At 41.4% G+C, this 21,488-nt stretch overlaps 1 protein-coding gene across 1 annotated transcript; it reads left to right on the top strand.

Annotated features, from left to right (window-relative positions):
- The first annotated feature begins 5,510 nt into the window (after positions 1-5,510).
- On the top strand, positions 5,511-19,309 carry LOC149333488 (uncharacterized). The gene is made up of 4 exons (XM_089556069.1): positions 5,511-5,636; positions 12,141-12,346; positions 16,251-16,335; positions 19,185-19,309. The coding sequence occupies exons 1-4, from the start codon at positions 5,558-5,560 to the stop codon at positions 19,223-19,225; spliced, it is 411 nt and encodes a 136-aa protein (XP_089412195.1). The 5' UTR covers positions 5,511-5,557; the 3' UTR covers positions 19,226-19,309.
- The last annotated feature ends 2,179 nt before the right edge of the window (positions 19,310-21,488 follow it).

The following is a 21,488-nucleotide window of genomic DNA, read 5'->3' as shown; positions in this document are numbered from 1 at the left end:
TCTAGTGAATACGGTGTCTTCGCTCACTCCCATCCTCCTCCCTTCCCTTCCGGCGAGGTTTAGGTGTTCACCGAGATATGAGAGACAGATAGATTTCCTTTCCTCAAAAACCAATTTACTGACGAGCGAGGCGTAGAACCGAATGGGCGATGGCGTTCTGTGGACTCCCTGGCAGCGTTGCAAGACGCTGTCGCGTTCCACTTAGAGGCGAAGCTTAACATCTTAACCACACATCAGTGATCGCGCTTTAGGGAAAAAAATTGCCCCTGAATTTTGACGGGTGTCCACCGAGATATGTGAGACCGTTACTGCGGAATTTCCTTTCATGAAATACAATTTTCATTTTCTTCATTACGGGCCATCTTTGTCTTTCTTCTTTCACTACCACTTCCTCCCTTCCTCTACGGTGCAGTTCAGGTGTCCACCGAGATGACAGAGAATTACTACGCCATTTCTTTACTCAAAAAGCGTTGCGTGCAAATGGAAACGCATCGCACCGAACGAGTGGTGGCGTTCTGTGGACTCCCTGGCAGCACTACAACACGCTGTCGCGTTCCATTCCTAAAGGCGAAGCTTATGCGTCGTTAATTAGCAGTTAATTAGCATTCAGGGATTAATCAGTAATTAACCATTAATTGGTGATTTGTCATCACTTAGTAATCAGTACTCAATTACATGTGACGCCACCAGTGCCACACAAGCAGTCAAAATGGTGCGGAAAACGCTTTCGCCTCTATGCACTTTAGACAGTTTAAGTGCCCCGTGAATATTGATGGAGCCTTTCGACCGGGCGTCTTGGCCGATGACAAAGAGGGGTGCACGGCCAGTGATGCGCGGCTTGGGTGCACGGGTTGGAAAGATGACCCCCTACGGCCTCACAAAAGTCAATACACCTACAAATAAGCGAACACTAGCTCCACTTTGAAAAATATCAACTGCGCGCGACGGTGTTTGGGATAAAAAATCTGATCCCTCTTACCCATTTCAGATGCAAGCCTCTCGTCAAATACTGCGCAACAAGGCGCCTAAACACCTACAACCACCTTTAACGTCGATGAAACTTGTGATTCTGTCCACAACTCTACCAGAGGTCTCTGCTCGCATCTGACGAAAGTGATACAGGTGCTTTTCCACGGACAAAGGAAAAGACTTTAAAAAGAAAAATTGTTTGACTGCAATATATGCTCCGTGGTTTATTATGTTTATATCATGTTTATTCGTCTGTTTTCCAACGTCGGAAGTACGGCATTTGTCAAAATTGCTCTCGCACACTACATGTTGGTCCCAGGAGGAAAATTGTAAGGGCGCTGGTGAACTGTTGTCGCACGTTTCTATGCAGTGTATTCAAGTTGTACTTAGTCCGTTTGGAATGTGTACCGTAGTGGGTGGTTCATTACGAGTACACATAGGTATGTTTATCCACATGGCCATCGGTGTTTCATAATGGGTGCATTTTTGCTGCGTTAGGAGAACAGTCATCTGCAACAATACAAGATGATGTTCGTGGCTGCCAATGGGTAATTATTCTCTTATTACATATTTAGTTCAAATTCAGGGATTTTCTTAAAATATTTGACTAACGCTCTTAGCACTTTGAGTTATAGATGATTTCGCTCTCTCCCTAAGAAATGCTAGCCGTCCACGTTGGCTCAGCTGGTAAAACTGTTTTAGTGAAGCGGTGGTCACGGGTTGAAACGTTGGATTTTTGAACTGCGAAGTTTTTGCGGTAGCTGTATGGATTCACTTTTTGGCCGTATCCCACTTCTTGTGTCCCTTATCACGAACCTACTGCGCCTTGGGTGATTGTGCTAAAATATTTGAACAGTATCGGAAGCATTGCTGAAAATGAAGACATGAGGCTCGTTTTTACTCTTTTCGTCTCTTCTCGGTCCCCTCTGATGGTACTGGCCAAATGGTGCTGTTTAGGTAATTCAATCCTTAAGCACATGTACTCGACGGACCCAATAGGACTCAGATCCGGCACACACTAAATTAGCCTGCCATATGCCTAACTACAAGCTTCTACTAATTAACCTGACAGATTTTGGTGAAAAACAGGTCTGTAAACACTCAGTGTTACCTTTGTTCTGATGCTTATCGCGTGGGTCTTGTATGGTAAAAATTTTCTCTGAACCGCGCCCATCATCCGAACGGTGCAGTGAATTGTAAACTTCTGCAGCATACAGTACATATACAGAGGCCCATGTTTTATTTTATTAATTCTGAAATATTTGTAATTTTATTACATTCTCATATTTTAAATATTCCGCATTTACTTAAAATCTATAAATTTACATGTAGAATTAACTCAGCCACCCATCAAACTTTTGAACATAATATATTTTTATGTGGAATGGACTTCAAGGCTCCTCCATTTAAATTTAGCCCCTGCAAAAAAAAAATCAGGGGTGTTCGTCATTTTTGAAAATTGCCATGGAGGGTTTGAAGATCTCATTTATTGCCTACACAATGGTGAGTATCTTAAACAAGAATCAAAACCTGTGGGCTTGAATATTTTTTCCCTTCTCTGCTGATATGCATTTATGTAATTTTTGATAGCAATTTGGAAGCCACAGTTTCACTGTGTTTTTAGCCTCAAGCTTCTGCTTCCTCAAAACGGGAATTCGTTCATGATTTGCAAGCGACAAATTGTTTCTTGTGGCAAACATAACAATTACGAGTTAATAAAAAAGTGATCACATTTCATCACGGTTCTCCTTCATGCGATGTCTTCCTGCCGGCGGAAATGTAGAATGAGTACCTAATATTTTCCAAGGTTTCGGATATGAGTTGGCTACGCTGAAGTTGTGCAAGAACCGTTACCTTTTTCAAAATTTTCACTGTGCTGGGACATATCGAGCATAGAGAAAACTAAGAAAATTTTAAGACTAGTTGACAGTCTTCTTCGCTTGGTTATCTGCTAGTGTCTATTGGCTGCACTGTTACGACGGCTTAAAAGTACTTTACTTCTCGTAGAGATGCCCGCCATTCTACTGACAGTTTTTATAATTACCATAAAGCATACTAGCTTTCAGTCCAGCCATGTTTAGAAATGCTCGCAATGAAGCAAATGCGGCTTTTTAAAAGTGCTTTACTTGTTGAAGAAATACCGCTCAGTCTACTGGAAGTTTTTGCAATGAGCATAAACACAGCTCTCACTCCTGCTCTCTTCAGAACTGCTGAAATGAGATAAATGCGGTTTCCACAATACTAGGTAGATAGAAGCAAAAGTTGTTAACCTATAAACTATGAGCCATAAACTTGCTGTCATAATGAGAGAGATGATAATTTTCTCGTCTGCCTGGTTTCCCAATGTACGCCGTTGTAAATTATTGGCACATCCTGTTAAGAATGGTGTATCAATTCCAGGTAATTTGGTAAAACGGTAAACAGCCATTAAGAGGTTAGGAGTAAACCGTTAGTATTTTTATTCTGTCTGGAGATCGCGATATAAACAAATTATCACTGTCTCAGAAGGAGCGGAAAACAGCGAGAATAGCTGAAACGACAGTGTGACTTCGAACGCACGACAGAAATTACAGAAATAGATGTTTGCGTCTCGTATGGTTCGATTGCTTAAAAGAAGTATAATTTTTTTCATTTGAAAATAGCCTACGTTTCCAGGCTGCTGCAAAGAAACCCTTACACCCGTTTCAGGACAAGGCTGTTCGTGTGTGGTTTTCAGATGATTTCCGCTTCCGTTGCGCCCCCTAGTGTGCTCCACTATAGTAGAAATGAATGTTCCACAGAAGGAAGCTTGTAGTAATGAAAGTATTTTTCAGCCAGGAAACGCAGAGGTTGATGTCTGAAAAAGAAAAAAAATAAGCCCTCGACCTGATAAGCGTAGAACTTAAACTAAAACATTTCACAATATATCTCTAACACACAAAAGGCGATAATGCCTACAACAAAGCCAACCATACCTTGAACGTGCTTCTCTATGAAAACAGTGTCCTGCAACATTTAATCTTTGGAAGGACTGAAGAGAGTTATCCTCGTAATCTTACTTGACAAGTAGCGGTAAAAGTCGGGAAATAGCTAATTGTTTTAGTATAAATGTTAGGGTTATTTAACAACGAGAAGAAAAGGACGTCCACATCGCACGCTTGCTGACTTCCTGAACAGTAAACATTATGTATGGAAGTGTTGATTGTTGTTATTTTAAGGAAATGTTGATTTTCCACCCCGCAACATAATGTTATGCTCAGGAGGCTTACCATTTACATAAAAGGCTGAATCTTACCCCCGCGCCGCAACAGTTTCTTCTGAGCAAAAACCCTCCAAGAACACAGATACAGTTCAAGGGAAAATGCAGGTCTTGAAATCATCAAATATGCAAAAATTTTGAATATATGATAATTATGAAGGTCTAAATTCGACCCTGAAATAATAAAGTATCCATATATTTCGCGCCTACGATGCTCGCAAACACGATTTTGGAGCGAAATGCGGCAGGACTTTACGCCCGTCGCTTCCCACTACCGTCGCCGGCACCTACGGTCGAAATCTCGGTTTTGTTTGAAACGTCCGCCTTTTCCCCACTACTCTGTAATACTACTGTGGATTTCTTTTTGAACACCCGCAATCCGCTGTTTTTCCCCTGCAGCAACCTCCCATTAGCTGGCGTACTCACTAAAAATTCTATTTTCCTAGCTTCGTGTGTTTTGCCAACATGACTAGCCTTGTGGAAGTTCCTTTTTTATAGTGCAACTTCAAATAATCTTGTACCGTTGCACCCAGAAAGCGCTAAACATTGGTGTTATGCTTTTTTGTTTGGCTCAGTCAAACATTGCAAATTTTGCGCACCATAACGTCACCTAACTGTACTTCATTATTATTGTGCTCAGGAAAAATAACGTTTTTATATGATGAGCCATTTCAAAAACAATATAATTTGCTTAGGTCCAGACGGCAGACCTTTCGCTGCAGCACGATTTAAATCGAAGCCACACATTGTAAAAGGAAACGTCCTTACAAACGGCAAGAATTTAAGTATCTATACTTCACTTATTTTGCTATATTATAGGAATGAAGATATACTGAATCTAAATATGTTTTTGAAGATGGGAAGAAGAAAGACATGAGCACCCAATTTCATTACATCTTTAACAATAAAAATGTTCATTTCAAATACCGCGTCTCCACTTTAATGTGCAGAACGTCTGCTTGAGCACGTGCACCTACACTTGTGTCATATCTTTATAATAACTTCCAATCTAAAACATAAGTACATAGAGGAAGTGAAAAACAGATGCTACCATTGTAAAAAAAAGCACAGCAGTGCAGAACGCTTTCAGAAGCGCAAAGTGACCTCCCATTGTGCTTCCCTGGACGACAATGGAGAGGAAAAGTTCACTCTCGGGCAGCTGTTTTGCTGCTCAGAAAATTCTTGCATCGATGTTTGTGTTTTAATTGTGCGATGACGTACTGAAATATTGTCCACTCCTTGCACGAGACGACAGCAGTTATGTTACGAACCCTACACGTAGTAGAACGTGGCAAGCAGCATAGCTCCGCCGGCTTATAAATAACAGGGAAATCCAGTACGCTTCTGTAGATGAGCGCGAAGGATAGTCAGAAAAGTACCATGAAGCTTGAAGCCGCGGCGCTGTACAGTGTCGTGCTCCTGGCAACAGGTAAATATCCGTAGTTTCTATATTCATGGTGGGATTGATACTTATATATTTCATTCGACTTTAGTATTTGATGTGACTTTTGTGTTGGAACTTGTTGAGTTAACGCACTTTCGTTGAACTCGCCTCTTAATAGAAATACGCACCGTCAAATTAATCTTTTCGCCGTCGCGTTCACAACAAAAATGCGCGTGTTGAAGGTACTCGAGTGAAACTTTTTTCATGACTAACAATGATGTCGTTAAACACAGCATTAACATCTTAAGAGCTGCAATTGCAGCCACTCAAATGTGCAACTGGCTGTATTTATGGCCAAAGAGCTGAACATTGTTTGTATGCAAATGACTCGCTGAAGGCAATCGTAGCGTCTTTGAAAACAAATGTTCGATCAGAAGACCGATCTTTTTCGGGAGTGATTTTTCTTCGCTGCTGTTTCCTCTTTTATAGGGGCTGAGCACAGAACAGGTGAGCGTGAAACGGATCGAGAGTGCAGAAATAAGTGGATAGAAACAAAAAATTATACAAGTAAAAATAAATAAATAGGCACGGATGGGAAAAAATGGGAGTGAGACATGCAAGAAAAATAGAGAGTGCGGAGAGCATGCAAGGAGTGGGAAATACAGTACCCAGATGCGACCTCTACTTTCTTAAGCACCATATGCTTCCTTTAGTGACAGGCGTGCCGAGCTGAGCTGAGATGGTCGACAGAGTGCGTGGCCGTGCAGCTACCTTCATGGAAGAAAGCGGGCACTTGATGCTCGTCATGGCCGCGAGGGCGAGGGGGCAGGGGGGGGGGAGAATCTTGACCCAATAACAGAGGGCGCAGAAGAAAAAAGCGGAATGTTAATAATAATAATAATAATAATAATAATAATAATATATGTGTGTGTGTGTGCGTGCGTGTGTTTATATATATATATATGAGAGAGAGAAGCCAACAGCCACAGAAACCAAGGGCATTTTAATTTATTTATTTATTTTGTGGTGTTGATCAATTTAAAATATTACTGAATATGTTATCGCTTCAAGCTAACTGATTAGAAAACGAGAAGAAAAAAACAATCACATGCCGCCGGTGGGAACCGAACCCACGCCCTCCAAAATACGCGTCCGGTTCTCTACCAACTGAGCTACGGCGGCGGCTGTCAGATCTGCTTTTGGGGGGGGTTTATGTTTACAAGTAACCTAACCTTGAGAGTGTTCATCAGCGCCACCCACGTTCATAAGCGGCGGAAGTTGCATATCCTGAGTTACCGCGGGTGTGACTTGGAACGTCATCGAACGTATATATAATGCTGAACATGGTAAATATTGAATAGTTTTTCCACTTAGCACACGCTGATTTTTTCCAGTCGATTACAGGTGGGTTCTGTCATTCCAGCAGCAAAAATACAGCATCAGCTTTCTCGCGGAGCGCTTGAATCGTGACTAACAATTTTCATTCATTGATATTCATCGTCACTCTACGTTGCTATTTTTTATTGGAATACTTTCGTCAATGCAACAGCTCAAGCACATTACTTCTCCTGGGATAGCCTGGTAATAAAACACGCACTTTACATAGAGAACACACTTTTATTTACAGCACTATTTACTGCATTTCTCATGTAAAAAGCATGTAGGCTGAGTTTAACATGTTTAACTAGGTTCTTATATTTTATGATCTCCATTGTAACATGATATCAGAAGGTCAGATAATAATTCAAGCTGTTTTTGTCCAAGCGCTTTACATCAGCACAGTCATGCATTTTCTCGTTGTTGCGAAAACCGCCACAGTGGCTCAGCGGTTCTGGGGCTCGGCTGCTGACCCGAAAGACGGGGTTTCGATCCCGGTTGCGGCGGTCGCATTTCCATGGAGGCGAAGTTCTAGAGGCCCGTTTGCTGTGCGACATCAGTGCATGTTAAAGAACTCCTGATGGTTGAAATTTCCGGAGCCTTCCATAGCGGCGTGCCTTATTGCCTGGGTCGCTTTCAGCCTTTAAACTGCATAAAACCCAAACGAAATATTTGTCTCTATAGAAGGCAACCCACATTGATTAGCGTTGTCAGTAGCTACCTCTTTAAGTTTTGGGAGTTGTATGTGGCGCTTTTAATTTCATCAAAAGAACTCAAATACACATTGCGTGGTCTGACATGAAACTGAAACTGGAAGACTCTCAGAGAGAGTCATCCGCAACACTGCTTGAATCGTAGCTCTCGTGCTCTATAAATAATTATACTAGTTCCAGATTACATATAGTCGAAAACTTCAAAAATGCACCGGAAAAAAAGTACACGCTGTTGCGGCGCGGCGCGCGTCAAACTTATCTTTCATCTTGCAGTTCCTTGGTTATAAGAAGAAGAATAGCCAAATTCAGCAATACAGGAAAATTGATAATACAACGGCTGCCATTAGGTAGCCGACCGAAGATCTATTTAGTAAACGATGGGACGAAAAATTTGGAAAAGTACGCAGCTTGGGGGTTGTAGCGAAGAAGTGGTTCCAAGCCACCATGCCGTGTTTTTCGCATTCTCACAGCCTCTTATCTGCGGCCGCCAAAATCAATTCAGTCCAGGCACCTCGCCATGTTACACTTTTTAAACGAATAATGTGATCCGAGTACGACACCGACACACTGCAGAGGAGGTGCAGTAAGATCTGAATGCCACAAAAGTATGCATCTGTACGAACTTTGAGGTCGGTTTTGATATTCAAGAAAGGTGTAGGGTCGCTATTAATCTAGTCTAGCCATCTGGATTGGTGCGAAGATTCCCAGTCTCGAAGAAAAGTGAGAACTCTGGGATTAGTGACTTGCCAGTCATCCATATTCAGAAAAGTTCGATTGATATGTGCAAAAAACAAATGATTTTATATACCATTAACTAGGCAGGCGAGTGTGTGAATTTTTACGAAACAAAGCAAAAGACGTTGGCGCAGACGGGAGATATAGCTTACGATAGCAGATTTAGTACTGATTTTAATGGAGATAGAACTTAAAAGCATATGTGGCAGAAGGAGTTGAAAAATAGTCACGCCCACCAATAACTTATTTTCAGCCCAACGTTCCGAAACAAACTCGGTGCCTTCTTCAGGGGTGACTTAGATGAGCTGAAAGCAGCGACAGGGAGCGGCCTTTGCTTTGCCTTATATTATTATCACGTGGTGAAGGTCATTAAGATCAGAGAGGAGCGTCCCTGGAGTACTTTTTACAGTCGCCTTTGCGAATCGCATGTGCCATGACTCGACATGACGGCTCTTGAAACGATCACGTTACACGTGACTTGCCAGTCATCCATATTCAGAAAAGTTCGATTGATATGTGCAAAAAACAAATGATTTTATATAATATTAACTAGGCAGGCGAGTGTGTGAATTTTTACGAAACAAAGCAAAAGACGTTGGCGCAGACGGGAGATATAGCTTACGATAGCAGATTTAGTACTGATTTTAATGGAGATAGAACTTAAAAGCATAGAAGAACGGTAGATTGGGCGAGTTGGTGTTCCATGGCGAAAGTACATATAAACAGCGCTAAACGACAGGACTAGAAGAGGAGTAGACAAACACGGCGCTGAACTTACAACTGAATTTATTGGAAGGAAAAATTTTCAATATATACATACAAAAACGCGCACACGTGCGCACAGTCACTACATCAAAGTGGAGATACAATCAACAAGCCACGTTGGTCACACGTGTTGTACCTGCCATTCAAGCTACCCTTTGTGCAGCAATGTCATTTCCTTCTTTGACAATGCTAAAGAAGTATTGCTAACGCAACCTTTTGATTTTCTAGTGATATGAAATGCTTCGGTGACTTCTCTTGTAATCTTGTCAGTATGAAAAAATAACAATTCTGTATCGTCAAAGAACGGCACGCATTTGCATACACTGCAATGACTTGACAAGTTAGTATCTTTTTTTTTGCAACGAATTAGCATGCTCCATAAGCCTAACATTAATGCATCGGCCTGTCTGGCCTATGTAAGTGCGACCACATGATAATGGAATCTGGTAAACTACCCCCATCTTGCAATTAACGAACTTGTTCACATGGTTAACTTTGCAGACAGACTTACGTTTGGCACCTTCCTGCTTTCTCTGAACTGCTGCTCCTAACCTACCCAGTTTATTAGGAGCAGAAGAAACCACCCTCACGCCATACTTGGCCCCTACCCTTTTAAAACGATGTGACAACGCGTGCACATAAGGCATGGCAACTGTTTTCTTACCCTCAGCATTTTCTTTAGGCTGACCCGAACATTTCAGTGTTCTAAGAACCTTATCTGCACCAGCCACTAGTACGGAATCAGGGTACCCAGCCTCCCTACATCTCTGGGCTTGGACTGCAAGACTAGCAGACATTTGATGCATACAAGATTTTTTGACGGCCATACCAATACATCCTGTCACAATACCGAATTTCACAAGCTTGGAATGGAAAGACGCGTAATTAACAAGAGGCTTTTCACTCCTGGGAGCATATCGCCAGCATACATGGTTCGGCAAGAAGGACAAGCTCAGATCTAGGAACTGCAAGGCGTTCCTTTGAGGGATCTCATGCGTAAACCGCAGTCCGGACCCATGCTGTGAAAAAACATCAAGTACCTCAGACACACACTCAGTACCATGTGAACAAGACACACACTCAGCAAAGTTAACCATGTGAACAAGTTCGTTAATTGCAAGATGGGGGTAGTTTACCAGATTCCATTATCATGTGGTCGCACTTACATAGGCCAGACAGGCCGATGCATTAATGTTAGGCTTATGGAGCATGCTAATTCGTTGCAAAAAAAAGATACTAACTTGTCAAGTCATTGCAGTGTATGCAAATGCGTGCCGTTCTTTGACGATACAGAATTGTTATTTTTTCATACTGACAAGATTACAAGAGAAGTCGCCGAAGCATTTCATATCACTAGAAAATCAAAAGGTTGCGTTAGCAATACTTCTTTAGCATTGTCAAAGAAGGAAATGACATTGCTTCACAAAGGGTAGCTTGAATGGCAGGTACAACACGTGTGACCAACGTGGCTTGTTGATTGTATCTCCACTTTGATGTAGTGACTGTGCGCACGTGTGCGCGTTTTTGTATGTATATATTGAAAATTTTTCCTTCCAATAAATTCAGTTGTAAGTTCAGCGCCGTGTTTGTCTACTCCTCTTCTAGTCCTGTCGTTTAGCGCTGTTTATATGTACTTTCGCCTTAAAAGCATATGTGGCAGAAGGAGTTGAAAAATAGTCACGCCCACCAATAACTTATTTTCAGCCCAACGTTTCGAAACAAACTCGGTGCCTTCTTCAGGGGTGACTTAGATGAGCGGAAAGCAGCGACAGGGAGCGGCCTTTGCTTTGCCTTATAGTATTATCACGTGGTGAAGGTCATTAAGATCAGAGAGGAGCGTCCCTGGAGTACTTTTTACAGTCGCCTTTGCGAATCGCATGTGCCATGACTCGACATGACGGCTCTTGAAACGATCACGTTACACGGAGAATACGCTCACTTCTTCGAAGCCAATCTTGTGGTTGGCTTGCTTGGAGTGCTAGGAGGGGGGAGGGGTGTTGCTTGCTGCGTTTGTTGCCCGTACGTACTTCCTGTAGTGCCCGATCAAGGTAGTCATGCTTCATTGCGGTCGCACTGCCCATGTAATCACATTCGTCGAGGAGACATGGCACATCCGGTCCCAACCAAACAGCACATACAAAGAAATATACAGGGGAAACAAAGTGAAACCGAAAGCCACTCTCCGCTGCTCGTTGCTCACCTATCAGTCACCCTTAAAGAGGGGACCGTGTTAGTCTAGAAAAACTGGGTTGAAAATACGTAATAGTCAGTGTGAGAATTTCTCATCTCTTCTTTCAAAGGAACAAGAAAGGCGTACTGCCTTTAAAGATGTTCTAGTTCAGATATGTAAGTCCGCGAGTGGACGGCCAAACAAACATAGGGGGGAACAGACAATCAAACGGAGACATTGATACGTGGGATGCAGGTACACGGAAATTATTCGGAGATGCACGGACGCCAGTTTTTGTTCTTTATGTGGTGCGCGCCACAAATCTATAATATTCGCTACTCCTATTGTTTCAAAAAGAAATCTGTATTATCCAACAACACGACAATCTAGATCCGTTCACCGAGTTGATTTTAAGGAATTCTTAGGCTTCTGCAGATAAGTTTTAGAAAATTGCACCGTGTAACGAATGTACTGGCTACTTGTCCCCAAGAAAACTGCCTGCTACATGAGAAATAATTCGTTACTTTGATTTTGCGCAGCAACACGTGCTTTTGATTTTCGCTTCAATGCTTTCTTGTTTGGCGGTACAATAACTTTCCACTCGAATATAAAACGATCATTTACTGAAACAGGCGAGACATTTCACCCTTCCTCTATTTTAAATCTAGAAATATCTTTTTCTGAACAATCATTGTTGCCTGCAAACATCCCCCTTTGTTTTGCGAGTGTGTTATCGCGAACACAGGAAAACGCAAGTGAATATCGCGCTTTTTTGTTAATTCATTACAGTATTGAGCAGATGCACAGGGCTGCACCAGACGCCCTACAGCCATTCGAGCGAGCTGCGGACTGGAGGCTTTAACAACGGCTACTACCCTGGAGCATACGGTGGAGGTTACCCCGGATATTACAATTATCTAGACCCATGGCAATATCCTGGCAGCTGGCCTGAGTGGGGCTTCGGGCCTTATCGACCACAATGGCGTCGGTGCGGTGTAAGACAAAAAATACGCTGGCCCTATTCTATTTTCTGCATATTATTGCGAGAAACGCTCCTGCACGCGACCCGCAAAAATGCGAGGGGTCTTGTTTTACGGTTAGAATAATTGCCAGTAAATTTTTACTTCTGAAATTTTTATAACGCCACGCGCGTTGCTGCGTCCTTAATCCGGCCGTTTTCAACATGGCGGCCTTTAATTTTTGAACCTTTCTTCGCAGAGCACATAACCGACGGTTAACTTCCATCTAGAGCCATCTTTCAGAACACATGCGAACATCACGGCCTAAATAACTAAAGAAAGCTCATCAGCAATAAAAGCTTTTGTCGACAATTTTATTACCGAATATACGATGCTACTTCTAGAATGTAGTCATCATTGGCATAACAAGAAAGATTAACCCGTTATGGTAAGCAGAACAGGTTGGGAACAAGCAATACTACTGTTGTTACAAAGATGACTGTATAGGTGTGCTAGTGCTGCTAAGCCTTCATACTCTCTTTTACTGCCGCACAATGTAACCATGCCATTTCGTTTTTTTTTTCGCTGCGCTTGGTTATATAGACGTCAGTCCAGGCCAAGAAATAGAACTTCAATCGATAATCTTGCGGAATACAATACTAGAAAACGAAAAGAAATGAAAATGAACACGACTTAATTTAATAGGAAACTAACCAGCCTGCAATAAGCTGTATGATGCGAACAAAATTCGTAAACTGGCTGGCAGACACCGAGAAAGAAGTGCTAGGTCTTCTTTCTACCGTTGCAAGCTTATATCAAAAATAGACGACCTTGAAAGTTGAAGCCAACAAAAACCTATTTATCACAGGAATATACAAGTCACCAAAAGAAGCAGAGAAAATTGTAAAGGATGAAGTTCTTTGAGACGTCTTCAAGGATGGTTAAAGTGCCGTAGTCAGTAGCAGAAAGCAAATTCACAGAATTGGCACGAAACAGGAAGGCAGAACATGTCCTGTGATTGTCCGTTTTGGTGACTTGCAAAAAAAAAACACGGATGTACAGTCTAACGCGATTTGAAAGTGATCTCCTGAGGCTTAACTTACTAATATTAAACTGCTCTGACACAGTTTACTTCCTCAGAAACGCAGCAATGAATACATGATTTCCGCAAGCCTAAGCATTCCTCTCTCCTGCACGTCTTGTTTGTAACGGACTAAGTGACCGTCACGCCAGAAGAAATTCCTTATGCCAGAAGAAATTCCTCACGCCAGAAGAAATTCCTACTTTAGGTCACGCCAGAAGAAATCGCCCTTGACTTCAGTATTCAATTTGAAGCTGAAAGACAGTGACTTTTCGCTCACTGAAGATTTTTGTGCTATCTTACCATGTAAATAGCAGAACTTGTGGCAAAGTGCTGAAGGTTAAAAAAGTAGGCAAAGATTGCATACTGAAAATTGATGCAGTCACATACACACAGCATGACGCAACGTATAAGCATTCTCTGTGGTGAGATTAAGCACGGGAGCAAGAGAAAACAGACCGAGAGGCATCACGAGTACGACAACCGCATGCTGATAAGATAAGCTCTCTATTTTGAAGTTTACTGTAGGAGCCTGATAAATAATTATACCCAGCTCAGAAATTGAGCTTAGAACTTGCTGTCCGATTGCACTCGCTCATATCAAGTGCTTGTAAGATGTTAGAGCGCATTGTTTCCAAACACCTTCGAAAACACTTTAAAAAATAATTTCTTCAGTGAATGCCAGCATGGTTTCAGGCAAGGAGCAACTGCCTGTGTCACCTGCCACAGAGCTAATTGATAGAGTACACGATATGATTGAGGCATTGGACCACCGAAGTAAAGCAGATATAGTGCTCTTTTATTTTAATTAGGCTTTTGATTCTGTTATTTACAAAAAATTGGTATTTAAACTAAGATATTTTTTAAACAATAATATTGTGTTATGGATTGAAGCTTGTATTATTGAATACCATTTTTTTTAGTTTGCCAGGTTCAGGCCGCACACATGCCACCTGTGGTCGGGTGTTCTGAAAGGCTGTTCCCCGTGTTTGTGAAAGACTTGATTAACAATTTGCCTAAAAGCCCTTTGCAGATGACTTATTTACAGTGAACTTTAATCAGTTCCCATCCTGACTGGACTTAAAGAGCAGTTAAAAATAAGAAATGGCTGATGTACTCATTGGCAAATCTCCCTGACTTGACAATAGCATGTATGACAATTTTTGACCACTGCTAACCTCAATAAGACTCCCCCGCATTAACGGAGACTCTTCTTTCAAAAGTATCACCACCGCGAACACCAAACAGGAAAAAGAGGCAGATAGGATAGAGTGCTGAACATCCAACGTTGTTCAAAATTGTATGCTCAGAGCTCTGTGCTATCTGCCTCTTTTTTCCTGATTTTGTTCGCGCTGATGATACATGATGATCGCAACCAACATGCCCGACAGATTGTGTTATTCTTTTTTCAGCTGTCACAGAATGTAGCTGCATAGGTATTAGTTAGTGCGAAGCTTAGTTGGTCCTGCACGTGTAAATAACATTTTAGGAAAATCAAATCAAAATTACGATAATTAAGGTGGTCGCTCAGACTTGCCCATCAGAGACAATGATACTAATAAAATGATAGTACGACCAACGTTGGAATACGCTTGTAAAATCTAGGATCTCCACACTAAGTGCCTAACATCAAAACCTGAGCATAAATGGAGCATAAAAATAATTAACAAAGACAAAGACAACGACGGAACTCTGTATCGTATAATGCGAAATAAGAAGTCTAGAACGCTCAAAGAGCTAAATTTCCGAAGGATTTTGTTGGCACTCATTTTTTTTGTTGCCATCGCGATAACAAGCTCCCAGAACAAACAGTATGGACCGAGAGCCGTGAAGTATTGTCATGCAATGATTCTCAATCTTTAAAAAGTGACACTACTTGCATGGGATTGAGGTCTACTGCCCTGTATTTTGCAGCGCTGCTTTTCATTCCCGTTTCTTATTATTATATTCACATAATAGGTTTACAAAAGTTCTCTTGTTTGCATATTTTTGAAATTTGCTTTGTTCGTACTGTTGTTTGCTTCCTTCCCGTTTCTAACTAGACATAATGAAACAAATTTTTTGTTTCCTTCTCTTCGCGATAACACGTTGTATAAAACCACTTCTATGGCGACCCAATTGGGGCTGATATTGTTCGTAAATAAATAAATCGTTGTTTAGTCAAAATTCACCATGTACACAGTTAAATAGTCCTCGACTTTAATTCCGTGCGCTGAAAAGAAAGAGAATGGCGGTGAATGGCGAAAGTGTCATGCCCTTTGCTTTTTCGTGTATATATCTTTGTGCCTACATGCTCCTATGCAAACAAATAAAAAGAACACGTTATCAGCGCCGTGCTCCGCAACTTCAGTAGGTAGTGGGTTAAGAAGCAGGTTTTCCTTTTTAATGCCGTCCTCAGTACAAAGCAACTGCTAGACAGACTAAACTCTGCTAAGGCCTGCTAAGACCATGCTGTTGTCGCCAGAGTCGTACGGAAAAAGAAGGGCAAGGAAATGTAGTTAAATCCAGTGCAATGATGAAATGTTCTCTTTTTTGACGCATGCACCAGCCATACGCAAAGGATAGCTTATCTCCATCGCAGCCTCTCTCGATCACCCAGTCATTATATAATTTAAGTCATAGCAGTTTAAAAAACATTTCCTCAACGCAAGACAACACGCCACTGTACCATCGCTGCTGACTAAACGTTAACTGTGCGAGCTAAGTGTGAAAAAGTCAGTGAAAGTTTTCTTATAATACATAGAACAACGTGGTGATGCTAAATACAAAAAGAACTTCTAAAACGAGCAAAATATATGACGTTGACTGAAATTTCCCTACGTCACTGTCACTAAATATTTTCATGCACGTTTCTTTCAGAGGACGTACTGCCCACCATGGTTCCGTTGCGAGCGTAAAACAATTTATTGTGTAAGGGCTCCATGCCCACAACCAAAACCACGCTGTGAGTATCAGATGGATTCTATTTTCAAAATCTTGCTTTTTATTTATATTGTTAACTCTCGCTTGAGCGTCGTTACAGGGAGGGTATTGAACACACAACTGAGAAAATTGACATCTCCCAATGTAATGTTCAACATCCTCGACGCAAAATATCAATGTAACGCTCGAATTTATACACATCCGGTTGTCCGACATCTTCAACAGGCAAAGCATCCAAATTGCAATCACATTATGAAAAAAAGAGTAAAGAAAAATATCGACATCGATGGACTAGGGCTTGGTTTATGCAGTGTGGCTTGTTCTCATGCTCCATTTTCACGGCGACTGAACATATCTTTCTTTTTATCTTTGAATTCCCTTGAATTATCTGAAAGAAAAGCTTTAGTTTGGATTTTTGCCTTCGATTTCAAAGTAACTGAAGCCCACATGAATTTAGTATTTTCATCACTGAGTACCTTCTTCTTTATCTTGACGAAATAAAACAAGCTTCTTCCGATTTTTAACCTCTTGGGAGAGGGGGGGGGGTGGAGAATCCCGACAACACAGGCGTACTACAAGGTTGGGCTCATGAATGTTTTATGAGCAGTTAATCTGACATCTTTTGTTGCATATTTTCATGCTGTTCTCAAAAGTAAAGTTTTTCGGAAGCTGTTTAGCGCACATTGTTAATGTTGATGCCACTGTAGGTTATGTGTAACGGGGACGCCTAAATACTTATACGCATCATCAATTTTTCGTTTAGTTCTTCAACGTTGCAGGAAGATAACCACAGAAACTTAATAGTAGCACGCGTAAAGGTTTTTTTTCGCAATAAATTTCTATATCTCGTTTTTTGAACCAAAAATGGAAAGAATGAAATTTCGATATCTCATTTTTTTTTGTACAAAACATGCAAGGAATGAAGGGCTCGGATTGGTCTAATCTGGTCAATAGCTTGTGTTATTCGAGGTTAAATTAAGCAGTAGTCTACAAAAAGCTTCAATTCTACGGGGGGGGGGGGGGGGGGGGCTCGATAACGTCGTTAACATTGGTAATATAAATTAGGAACAATAATAAAGCTAAGAGATGACTAAGGACAGAAAACTGTTCTAATGTAGGCGAATCGAAGCAGTGATCCACACACACAACGTTATTGGAATTGTTCAAATAGACTTCAGTCTACTAAAGAATATTTAGGTAATTCCTGCGTTATTATTTTAAAAGTAATTTATGTCTGGACCCTTGTCGAAGGCTTTTGAGGAAACTGCGCAAATGACATCGATTTGTTCTTGGGCATTCATATCTGCAAAAAAAGTTATGTATCGTTTCAGTGAGGGGTGTTATGTTAGATATTTCTTTTCGGATCCCGTGCCGGTGGTGATAAAAGAGCTCGATATATTCAAGAAAAGTTACTCTGTGTTTACTTACGATATCTTCTAAGACTTTAAAAGCTGTACAAAGAAATTTGGCGACAGTTATTTGTGATAAATCTGTTACCACTTTTAAAACAGATCTTAGCAACACAAATCTGGTTGCAACGACTCAGTGTGTAATAGTTTCATAAAGAGTATATAAAAAAATATACCCATTCTATGTGTGCCTTGATAAACTGGGTTGTTATTCCATCAGGCCTCTAGCCTTTTCGGAATCCAAAAATGATAGTTGATTACATAGGCCAGCCGGAGTCACGACGATGTCTCCCAGCGAATTGAAAGGAAAAATACGCGGGCACACGTCACGGTCATCGATGTTTGAATCAGAAAAAGCCGACTAAAACAAGTGATTAAAGTGATCTGCTATTTCTCCGTTTCTGTCACTACCTTATCGCTGATGGGAATTCTAGTTATTTCTTTCTTATTAGATAAGAAGGAAGAAGAAGTGAAGGTACAATGTGGCAGTTGGTATTGAAAGAAATGAAGTAGGTAAAGGACAGAAATAACAAAATGGAGGAAACTGCCACTTTTCCTGTCTTCTGAAAGCAGTAATATTGTTTTTTGGCATTTAAATTCAGTAAAAAGATGACTCATCTTGAAATCTTGAGAGATGCAGAAAGTTTCATATTTAACGCTTCAAAACGGGAAAGGCAAGGAACATATTGGAACATTCGGAACGGTAGCTAATCAAAGTGTTAGCTTTGCGCAACTCGATTAGAAATCATTAATTTTGAAATGTCCACTGGGCAAGTTTAGTTTGCGATCCGTGAAATACTTCCTTGTTCTTTGTCTAAATTGCATGCCAAAGCTCCTGCTACCGCTCGACTGAGTGTGACCCAGTGGTTATCTCTTTTCTTCAATGTTATTTACCACACGTTTTTCTAAACGTTTTAATGAAAAAACAGCAAGCTGGTTTATGCATAAGTCAAACACCTGTTTCAGACTTTAACCATGTATTTCAAAGCTCAAGAAAGTTATAGACTCGAAAATAAGCATATATAAAAGGTGCAGAGCATGAGTATGATTAATGTTACAGAATTTAGACGCAAAGATTGATTTGTGCATTCCTCACGAAAGCATATTCTTGTGGCAGGTAAAGCATTTAAAAAATTCCTGTCATTGTAGCTGTTTCTGAACAAAACTGATTTATCCAGTTTTGAAGACAGTTTTCGCATTAAAGTTTAGGTTCTTGGAGAAGCTTATGTCTCTAATAATATTTATCCAAAGAGCTTCAAGTGCAACATAAGCGAGTGGAATGAGCTGCAACGCTACCGCAGGGTACTAAAATATCTAAGCACACACTCATCTTCGGTCTATTCATCCATGGTCTCATACAACCGAAGAAAACTTGGGCGTAATTGCATGAGTTTGGAGGGTAAGGGTGTAGCGAGAATAAAATAGTGGTTTAAATAGAAAAATGTTTGATTTTATGTTGCAGGTGTCCCACGTAGGTTTGGCTCTTACAAGAGAACGACGTGAAGTCTGCATATTCTACAGACTTCGTCTTTTGAAGCAGCGTCATATGATGTAAAGGCTGTAATAAAATATATCAAAATGGAATAAGTATTTTCCTTCCGGAATTTCTGGGGGAAAAAACACAGCGCACTCTTAAGACACCGACGAAGAAAGGGAAGACGATACAGCGCTGACTTCAACTGATTATTTTATTGTAGAGAGCTTATATATAGATTCGAAAAGTGGGCGAGAAGACATGGGTAACAGCATATCTGATGTCAGAACTACGTGACTATTTCCATGCGACCATGGAACAACGCTATCCTAAGTATCTCTAAATATAAAATCAACATTTTTAAACCAGTTGGTGAGGTTGGATACACCAATGTCAGGTTCCATCGTGTGCAACATCTTAGCTAGAGTGGTACAAAAAAAAATCGGTTGTCAAAACTGTTGAAGGGACAGAATTTAAAGAAAGCACCCCCATCCATAAAAGAAGGTACATCAAAATTATTGGCTGGAAAGAATACATGGCAGCAGCATTAACAGAGCACAAACTCCTAAATATACGCGATAAATGTATAAATATATCGCAATAATTTGCCAGAGATTTTTTCCTTCCGTTTAAAGAAGGACGATTTCAAAGTGCACGTAATACGTATGTCCACAGAAATGAATGGAAGAAGACTTTAATGCTGATGATGAAATAATTTTAATTGAAACAGTCTGCAAGTAAATCCTCCTATCTCGAGAGCCCATTCTACCTTTCAGATGCTCTAGCCTTTCGATTAGCTCCTGATGAACTTTCAGGACAGCGCTGGAAACCGTTTCCTTACAGGGTTAAATTGTAGGTTCTTCTATTCTTTCAACTGCTGAGTTGCCTTACGGTATAGGTGCACATCTATGCCACAGTGCGTTCACTAAGTGCATAGTCTTCTGGGTAGATTGTGTGGCCTTTTCGGTCTTTATTGCGTGTTTGTTTTTGTTCTTCTTAGTGTTATTTCTCTTCCTTGTGTACTACTTAATCCTGTTCCATGCACTTCCATGTACCTAGCCGATTGGGCTGTATCTTTTTTTGCCGAGGTTCTTTGCAGGAACCTTGTCTCAGATGGCAGTGCAATGTCAGCTCCCATAGGTGAGCAAGCCCTAGTGTATGTTTGTGCGTGTGTGTGCACGCGTGTGAAGCTTTCATCCCCCTCAGCGTCCCTAGCGCACAGCAGCGGATATCAACATCCAAGATAACTCCAGGCCCGGAAGGGGCTTCCCCTGCAGAACAGCCCGCTGGGTGCACTTCCGGACATCTCCGAAATTCTGAAGACTCCACCCTGTTTTGTAACTTTGCACTAAGGAAGCAGTGGCATGCTACACTAATATGTCCAGGTAAAACAGCACTGCAAAAAAGTGCATACCGGCAAGGCGCCAGCAGAGCTCGTGTGGTGGAGGAAAACGCGGTACTGTTATCTGCCAACTAAGAGTGTCACCGATCAATATCTTCGTGTGGGCTAGTCGGTTAAGCATCACTGTAAGAGGCAGCGCAAAGGAAACCAGGACCAAAGGGAAGAAACATATACCGCAGCGATCAGCGCTCGTCCTGTGCTATATGTGTCTTCCTTTCCGTCCTGGTTTCCTTTGCGCTGCCTCTTACAATAAAAGTGGCAAAACTGCCTAGCTTGCATACACTACCGACATGAAGCAGAGAACTAGAACCGGAGAGCGCTTATACACAACATCATTTCCAACTCCCGTGGATGGCCTGAGCATTGCTACTATGTTATCTCAAAGATGAGAGACATGAAAACAAAGGGCTTGTGACGATAGCGTATGCCATGCTATCGTCACAAACCTTCCGGTGCTTGAGGTAGGCTTCGGATTCCCACTTTGGTTTCGAATTTCCTCTTTGATTGATTTTACGTAATGTACAGCACGTAGTAGGAATTGCAGCAGGACTACATAACCGCAAGTTCTGCCATAATCACCGCTCAAGAAATTTTGTTCCTCAATGAATGAACCTGCCCTGGTTCTTAACGAACCAGCGAAACGAGCCCTTGCTAAATCGAATGGTCGATGCCGCATGTGTGGTGAATTACCGCTTCCGGTTATTTCTATGATATTGCACCGCTCCAGCAGCGCTGCATCATACTCCGATGTGCTGTTCTGTCGTCTTGCTGTTTTTTCCCTGCGCACTACAGTCGTTGTGCTGTGTTTTGCTTGTGCTACTTTGTCTCTTAGCTGTTTTTATCCGGCTTGCTGTTTGACGCGTGCTGTTTTTTCCCAGTTCTTTTTTGTC

The sequence above is a fragment of the Amblyomma mixtum genome, chromosome 8 (assembly GCF_055824585.1).
Source record: "Amblyomma mixtum isolate Tamu chromosome 8, ASM5582458v1, whole genome shotgun sequence".
NCBI classification, from domain to species: Eukaryota; Metazoa; Arthropoda; class Arachnida; order Ixodida; family Ixodidae; genus Amblyomma; species Amblyomma mixtum.
This window is presented reverse-complemented; position numbering and strand designations above follow the sequence as displayed.